The 9,300-nt window shown below is 31.3% G+C and overlaps 1 protein-coding gene across 1 annotated transcript; it reads right to left on the reverse strand.

Moving 5' to 3' along the window:
- Positions 1 to 4,120: 4,120 nt before the first annotated feature.
- Positions 4,121 to 8,947, reverse strand: LOC114384654 (WRKY DNA-binding transcription factor 70-like). The gene is made up of 3 exons (XM_028344360.1): positions 8,407 to 8,947; positions 7,592 to 7,693; positions 4,121 to 4,624 (listed from the first exon to the last, which is right to left on the reverse strand). Exons 1-3 carry the CDS (start codon positions 8,736 to 8,738, stop codon positions 4,147 to 4,149), a joined length of 912 nt encoding a protein of 303 aa, XP_028200161.1. The 5' UTR covers positions 8,739 to 8,947; the 3' UTR covers positions 4,121 to 4,146.
- Positions 8,948 to 9,300: the final 353 nt, after the last annotated feature.

Raw genomic sequence — 9,300 nt, forward strand, 5'->3', positions numbered from 1 at the left:
TTAACACACTGATATAAAAAAATAAAAATATGTATATTAACAAAACCTCTCTCTATATAAACTAATATAGAAATAGAGTACTTTCTAAATCAATTCTAAATCCAATAAAAAGTCACATTTTACATTTGTTGTAGTTATAGCTTGGGTTGATATAAAAAGTTTTCACATTCTACATTCATATTTTGACAAAAGTTTTGAAATTAAATTTAAATTTGGATTAAACTTAAGGATGTATATTAACTTTCCAAAAAATACACAAGTCTTGTTTATATAAAACAGAGTTTTTAAACAAAAATTTAACATGTAAACGCACTTTTGAGAGTAATCAAACATGGTATGAAATCAAATTTATTTTCCAAATTAACTCAGTTTGTAGCGAGCATCCGAACAAAAAATCAAACATAACCTATATTATTAAAGTGAGAAGCGATGATTTTAAATTGATTTTCATTACGATTGGTGTACAAAATGACTTTGACAACCAATTGTTGTATCATTAATGAAATTAATGATGTAGAAGTTTACATTTTAAAAAAAATTAATTCCATATATAACAAATCACACTTTCACAACCAATTGCTACACATTCCCGGCATATTTCAGAACAATAAATATACACTGTCATTTACATAAAAACTACTTTTCAAAGTGTATGAGCTATACCCTAAAATTTACATACATATACACTATAAAACTAAATATATGATAAGCATTTTAGAATAAACAATTATGGGACCAGATTAAAACCTAGAATAAAAGTTAAGGGACAAAGGAGTAATTTAGCCATTTTGCAATTTTAATTTTGTCCATAAAATTGAGTGTTTTTCAATTTTAAAAAAAGTTCGTGACGGCGTTTTAAACTAAGCGTAACTGCAACTAACTTATTATAGGCAAATAAAAAATAATGGCCACCATAAACCCCTTGCCTCATTTGTCCAATGGAAAACTTGCCTTAAAAAAATGATAACATTTTTTTAAGAGTTTTTGACAATACACTCCATTTTTTTATACACGTTTAATAGAATCATATTCTCTCTCTTTTTTCTTTTTTAAAAAAAGTATTTCAATGATATTACCTATTAAATTAAAATGCAATTAAGGATAAGAAATTATTAGACTAAATTTTTTATGTTAATGATAAAGCAAATTTAACAAAATTAACGAGTCTTGTTGAACAACACAAAGAAAGGAACGGTGTCAATGGAGCAAGAGGGTCTACTCTAGACCAAAGGGAAAAGAAAAATGAAAAACCAGTTGAAGCTCCAAGTATGTCTTTCCACCCAACTTCAATTCACACTTGTTCTTAAATATGATTTTTGACTAGGGTGTCAATGGGACATGCAAGAGTCTCCTCTAGACCAAAAGAAAAAGAAAAAGAGGAAAAAAAAAACAGTTGAAATTCCAAGTGTAGCACATATAGACCGCGACCAGTACTATCTTTCCACCCAAATTTCACATTTCACATTTTGTTCTTTTTTTTTCTTATGTTTAAAATTATAATGCTTTCTCCATTACAATATCTATTTGAATTTTATTTATTTTTAGTTTTTTCACTTAATGATCGAAAATAATGAATTTTTAATCCCTTATGTAAAATGAAAGCACATGGCTTATAATTTTGAATGACTAAAAATAATAAAATTAAGTACGAATTAATTAATCTGAAAACACACATTTCAATTGATTAAAGATATGTTTAAGACTTTTTTTCTTCAATTCCCATAAACCATGGAAGAGGTATTCAATTCTATCAAGAAACCTGGAAACATGGAAACATGGCCAACCAACTTGATATGCTGTTTGATCTTCTCTAGACCCGAGGAAGAAAATAGTTGCATATATGTAAAAGGAGGAGCTTCAATGAGTTTAACAGATTCTCATAATGTGCAATATATACGTGATTGAATCTAACTAGCTATCCATTTGGGTTACTTTTTTTTAAAAAAAATTTAAAAAAGACAAAAGTATTCATTAATAATATTGAAAGCAGTACAAAGAGTTGTACTGTATAGCTATACTGTTAAGCTACTGAATCCAAAACCAATCATAGGACGAAGGAAGAACCCCAAAAAGTAACCTTCATCCTCCATAATACAAAAAATGAATATAACCAGAAGATGCTGTTTATAGACATCCTAGTGGGTTGTTACACCAAGATGAGTCCCTTCTTATAAAGAATCCACTGCCATGATAGTGCCTTAATGTGGGTCAATATCCCCATAAACTTTGCCCTGCCCTCATTGAATATGATTCTGTTTCTCAAAAGCCAGATGCACCAAACAGTAGCATATCAGAAAATATGTTTTACAGCCTTGGATTTCTTGATGCGAATGCAATCCCCAAGTTGCACATATAAGTCGTGTATTGTACAAGGAATAGCAAAAGATAGTCCCATCCATCCTAGCCCGGCTAACCAGAGTTTATGTGAGAACAAACATCTGAGAAAAATATTATTGCAATCCTCCAAAAAGTTCTTCATATAACACGCTTGAATGATCTGTTTTTGTAGCTGAAGACAAGTAGGAAGTCTATCCTGTAAGAGTTTCCAAGAAAAGATGAGCAATTTCGATGGGGCTATAGTTTTCCAAAAGGATTTCTCAATAGGAGAGATTGTTGGTGCATGATGAGTGGGAGGATGATAATTAGACAGAATATCATAAGTTGCTGCAACCGAGAACCCTACCACTGAGTTTGGTTTCCAAAACCAAGCATTAGACTAACCTAGCTTCCTGTAAAACATTTTCACCTACATTGGTCTTAAAGTCTGAAAAGAGTTGTTCCTCCCATATCATATATTGGAGGTCTTTTACCCCGAGGCCACCTTTTGACTTTGGAAGAAACATCTTCTAGCTAACCCAACATATCTTATTCTCCTCTGAAACCCCTTGCCATAGAAACTTCCTTTGGATGGAAATCAGATTTTTGATCCCTTTTCTTGGTGCTTTGTAGAAAGAAAAGTATCTATTATAAGTCTGCTTTGCTGGTTTGGTCACTACTTGCTTATCTTTCCACACACCTCTTTCAAACCTCGACCTAATCATCAATTTGTTGTCAAATATGAACACCTTATCCAGAGACAAAGCCTAACTCCTTTCATCCCTTTTGTTCTCGAAACGTGCGAATCCAAATTGATGTCCCCTCCTATCTCTTACTCGGAATGACCACCTCGCAAATATTTCCATATTTTTTTAAGAGGTTCCACATATCCCTAGCAACAAGTCTCTGGAAAGTTTGTAAAAAATTGGGTAGTTAGATCCTTCCCATGGTATTCCTTACTCGCTCCACATCCATATGATTACAGTTTCGATCAAACCCCGAACGAGTATTACCTTGTCATTTCCTAACCTCTCGCCACTCCCCCTTTCTCTCCATCTCTCCTTGAATCCACAACTTTTATTAGTTAATGGGGTGTTACGTTGCCATATGATTCTACCCATATGGGTTTCTAGTTAAGTAATGATTTCAAACCACTCTAGCAATGATATTGGTTAATCACCATATGACATATAGTCGAGTTTTTCAATTTATGAGAAAAGATTAATAAAACTCAATTACGTCTAATGTGAAAATTGATTTAGATCATAAATGTCCAAGAGTAATATATAATTTCTTAGTTAAGGGGTATAACTGCCTTGCTCCTTAAGTAACTAGTTCATGAGTAAAATATTGCCTTGCTCAATGGGTAACTTACGCAAATGCAGAAGAGATTGTCCTATTTTTGTGTCCACTCCATATACGAATTGTATATGGATTACACTTCATGAGTCCCCCACAATAATTGAAAAGAGGAAACAAAAGTGAAGAAATGCTTTTTTGGGTCTTTGGAAGCTTTTAGATTATAATTACTCAAAATTTAAAGTACGTAGAAAAGAATTTCCCAAGGTCTTTCTTAGTAATTAGGCAAAGTCACATGGATATTTCCAGTTAATTACAATATATATATATATATATATATATATATATATATATATATATATATATATATATATATGTCGTGTTTTTGTTTTTACTTTACAACCCATGTGATTAATACAATTTCAGGAATAATTTGATTATTTAATGACATATTACTAATGTTGCTAAGAATGGGACGACAAAAATCTCCATATATACCCACAAATAAGCCTAGGAAACCAACAACTAGTATTAAATTAGAAAGTGACCTTCGTCAAAGGGAAAATCAGTGCCAAAATGAACAGATGGCACCCGAAAATCCATGTCCAGACGTTGAGATGAATACACATTATCTACATTATTAGTATCAGTTTCCATCATTAAGGGCACAATGGTAGGCTTATTGGATGGTTCAAAATCCTTCAAAACTGACCACATGCTAGGATTCAACATGTGATCTGTAACATCACTTGGTGTGTTTTCTTTGGGAAATGTTTGTTTTATATTTAAGCTTGGAGGGCTAATGTGGTGATCCTGAACATTAGGTACCTCGGAGTCATGATCAGAATTCAGAAGATCTGTGGCAGAATATGTAGCCTTGGTGGTGGCATTGCATGTGTGAATTCCAATGTAGGTAGTTCGGTACATATTTGAATTCTCTTGATCCCGCTGCACCTGTTTTTTTGCAAGGCAACCTTGATCATACTTATGACCACACCTGAAGTAACTCCTGCAAATCATTGTTATGAACAAGGTGAGTTAGATGACCAATCTTTAAAAACTGAAATTGGTCATGGTAGAATGAGCATTATGAGTCTAGATTAAGGTATCGTGTACCTATTATAGTGTGTATATATTCATTCCTACTATACCTACCTATAAATTTATTGGTTAGTAATTATATAGTAGTTAAGTTGTTCATAAAGAAAGTATACCTGTATCATCAATGTATTAATAAAAATCATCTGCATGAACTTATTGTTTATATTAATAAGATTTTCTGGTCAAGTATGTCAGTGGGATTAGAAATCTCTAATGTATTGCTTCCCTTACCATTTCTCTTCAATACTCTCTGATATATTTACTGCATTTAATTTGATTCTTTATTTGACACATGTGAATACCTGTAACCTAGCCATATTAGGCAAAGTTTCCTATGCTTGTATAACCAACATTTATTGCTTTGAATTCAGCATTCTGAACCCACTACAATTGAGTAGCTAATAGTTGTTCTTCTTACAACAACACGCTGTCCCAAGTATCTAGAGAAGGGATTCGATTTTGGTTTAGAAGTCCAACCTATGCAATCTCAAATTCTGGTCTTAACTTCAATAATTTATCACATTTGTTCTCTTCATGGACAGTTTGAATTGTTAACAGTGACCCCTTGGATACTTTTGCACTGACAATATCTAAATATTCACTCCACAAATTTAAGAAACCTAAATAGTACAATAGAAAGATTAATATAGACAGTGACGCGCATTGTTATCTTGGAAGTAAATCAGTTTCAGATATTCTGATATTTCTTTCATTGTAGAGGACGATTGCATATTGCTCACCATATGTTGTTCGGTTGAACCTAATTCGTGCATCTCCAAACTCCCATGTTTGAAGTTTTGGGTTGGCTTTAGGAGTTAGACTAGACCATATCAAGATGCCCCCACAATTTCTTTCCATTGAATCAAACAAAAGAACTTTTGCTAGACATGATTAGCCAAGAGGAATGAATTCTCACAAAACTAGGTTTCAAGTATCTAAACACGTAACAAGAATCCAAAGAAAAATTTGGACTAGCTGTGTGAATGATTGTCATTTAGTTTCTGGTTGGTGTGTATTTTTTGGTCATGTTCTTATTTCATGGAAGAGTAAGAAACAACCTCGAATTTCTAAATCCTCCACTGAGTTTGAATATCAGACAATGTCCTCTATTTGTTATGAGATTGTTTGGCTCTGTGGATTATTGGGAGAACTTGGCTTTCCTGAACATGAGACTACTACTCTTCAATATTGTAAATTAGTCATATGTATTAGATAAAGTTTCCTTGTATAACTATAACTATAGGAGATTATTATTTAATAGGATTCTCTCCGGGATGAGAGACATTCGGTCAACTCTATTAAAGTAACTATATATCAAATTTAAAATTGAAGTTTTCAAGCCAGAGTCTTATAGAACTATTATATGACCAACTATACAAAAATGGCAGTAAATACTAATCTTTAAAGAGACAAGTGGAAGTAAGATAAATAAGTATCAAAGACGAATGTGTGAAGGCATACAAAAAGACAAGATACAAAATTATTATATATGAGCAAATAATAGTATGCTACTTATGGTGTAAAATATGATAAAAAGAAAAGTTAGTTTTCAGGTTATTTTGGATACATACTCTCGTAGATTGCATGGTTTTCAATCTTGTAAAAAGAGGCAAAGACAGATATTAGAGGAATTTACTAAAAAAAATTATGATGGATATAACATTTGAGAACTTAGTTTTTAATTAAACTCATGGCACCGTGTGATATATTCACCAGGTTGGATAAAGTTGTTATTGTTCTATTAAAAGGAGGGTCAATTTTCCTTAGACGACAAAAGCTTATTTATTAATTAAATATTATAACCGTATCAATTTCTTTTTATTTGGTGATAGTATTCTCAACGTTCAATTAAGCTAGGTATCAGTTTCCTAATTAATTTTTTGTATAAGCAAAGATTCACCTAAACTTCAGGAAAAAAAATAAAATAAAAAGGATTTTTGTTAAGAGTAAAAGTGAAAACTGAAAAGCACAAGCATTACTTGGCAAGATTACATATATCAAGGTGAGAAAACAAATGCAGGATGTACCAGCTTTTGATCCCCCTTCACCTAAGATAAAAACAAAGACTACCTCTCTGACATGCATCAATATATCTCCTAATTATAAGTTGGTTTCTATTTTCTGTATCTACTTGCGTTTAATTTCTATTTTCAGTATGGATCGGAGACTAATATAAGAACTCCCATGGCTTTTACGGCACTATAGCCCATTAAAAGTCAATTTCTAATGTGAAATTTTGGTATATACTACTGGTATCTCAGACAGAAAAAGTCCTACTCCAGATGAATATGATTATTATAAGTGATAAAACTTTTCTTAATAATAATAATTACTTATACAACATATCTAAAATTCAAATTTGTGTTAAAACAAAAATCTCCCAGTATCAGCCGTTGAAATATAAACTACTTTGTCATAACTGACATTTTTGTTGGAGAAATTATACTTATATTTATTTTCTTTTTCATATCATCACTTTTATTCCATATTTTTAATCTTTACTTCTCATTATTACATCATTCAACTTTTCTCTTCTTTCCAACCATGTTTCGTTGAGAAGAAGGAAAATAGTATATAAATATTTAAAATTTAAATTGAACAAAAATGCAAGAAGAATATTGAAGTTATATAGATATCAACTTAATTTTCTTTTCTTTTTCTTCCAATCAAATAGAAGAAAACAAATAAACATTTTCCTGGAGATAGACTATAGGAAATGAAACCTCAAAATAAAGAAGACATACAGTTACGCGTGATGCAACTTTATTATGTATAAATAATCATGTTTACGTATACTGTCCCAGAATTATACTCTCCATGGAAAAGAAAATAAAATAAAAAGATCATAAAGGAAAACAATGATTAACATATATACCTAGGAAATTCAGAATTCAGAACTCCCTTTTGTCCATACTTCCTCCATACATGATTATCATCCGTGGTGCATGAGAGTATGGACCATGACACCGCACTTTTCCTGCGCAACAACAAATTAATCATCAGGAGCATATGCTCCATGCATAATGCATATTTTTTAGGTATTATATAGAACATCGAGAAATGATACATGAATATATCTATCTGACATTTTCTTTTTAAGACTTTTTTTATAATTAATTAAAATTTATTAAAAAAATATTATTTTTATATGTTTTATTTCTTATTTAATGATTATTTTTTCTGATTTATATTAAATAAGAAGTAAAATTTTAAAAAATAATGATTTTAATAAATTCTAACTAATGGTAAAGAGAATTTAAAAAAAAAAGTGTCAGAAAGGAAGTATCATGGTCCATAACAAACTATAACATATCAAGAAATAAGCTCTAAAATGCATCTGTGAAAAATTACAAACAATTATTAACCCTCTTGGATCTGACCCTCAACTAATTAAAATCAACATATAGGAATATTATCCCCACTAATTCAATATATTATATCAAGTCCAACATATATATATATATATATATATATATATATATATATATATATATAACCTCAAAATGTCTTCACTGATAATAATGAAACAATGCCACACTCTATATGTCCGTACCTCCGTACATATTCCCAATTCAACAAAGCCTCTTATAGTAACCCAAATCGTGGAAACTATAAAAACAAGTGTGACTGTAGGAAAAGAAAAGCAGTATATAGATTCGTCAGAAAGAGATCTGCAAGAATAATTATAACCTTCTATTGTAGCGACCTCTCCCACCCTTTTGGGATCTGTTCTCGCCGGAAACGGCCACCGGCGACCCATTTTGGCCGGAATTCAGGAGACTCCGATGAGCCACCTCATCTGCAGAAGAAGAGTTTATGATAGAAATAGCTTGAGTGAAAGATCTGAGGACATTGGCCGTGAGTTCCTGACAAGAGAGAGACCCTTCACTCCCAAAGGGCTTCTCAAGAAGAACCTTGAGTTGAGTAGCAGATTCCTGACCCTTAACAAGTTCTTTCATTATCATTCTGTTCTTTTTGGCTGAGATACTAATTTCACTTTCAGGACAAAGGGTGTTATTCATTTTCTATAAACTTGTTGGCCTCAGGTTCTAGATGCTTTGGTTTCTCTTTGATTCTGTTTTTTGGTTTGTTTCTTTTATTCTAGATTTGCATAACAGGGTGGCTGGATTTGGTTCTTGGAAGTGGCTAAAGATGAGAAAAAGGAGAAGGGATATAAGCAAGGACAGAAAGAAAGGAAGAGAGAGAAAGACAAATAAATTTCCAATGAGAAATTATCAGATTATATGATATTATCATAGTTCCTAACTGCCTTGCATGATATATAATTTTTTTTTCGTTAAAAAAAATTCGGTGAGTTGTTTCAGAAGGTTTCCTAGGGTTATAACAAACTTCAAAGCATCAAATACTAATCATAAAGATACTCATAAATTATTTATCAGTAACATTTTCACATTAATAACAAAAATCCAACTTATATTCTCATGAAATATAAATTTGTTATCTTTGTTGGCACATAATATATAATTTAGTGTCATTAAACTTTTATCAAAAGTTAAAAAATTGGATATATGACATGTGAAAATTGAATAAGTGTTATTATAAACTTTTAACATAAATAAATAA

This window comes from Glycine soja, chromosome 14 (assembly GCF_004193775.1).
Source record: "Glycine soja cultivar W05 chromosome 14, ASM419377v2, whole genome shotgun sequence".
Classification (NCBI taxonomy): domain Eukaryota; kingdom Viridiplantae; phylum Streptophyta; class Magnoliopsida; order Fabales; family Fabaceae; genus Glycine; species Glycine soja.

What these genes read in the sequence shown, in the direction of transcription:
- LOC114384654 (XM_028344360.1), bottom strand. Translation starts at nt 8,738, where the DNA reads ATGAATAACACCCTTTGTCCTGAAAGTGAAATTAGTATCTCAGCCAAA. An exon ending in AGAGGTCGCTACAATAGAAG is followed by an intron (nt 7,694 to 8,406) that starts GTTATAATTATT and finishes GTTGTTGCGCAG; the next exon opens with GAAAAGTGCGGTGTCATGGT. An exon ending in CTGAATTCTGAATTTCCTAG is followed by an intron (nt 4,625 to 7,591) that starts GTATATATGTTA and finishes AATGATTTGCAG; the next exon opens with GAGTTACTTCAGGTGTGGTC.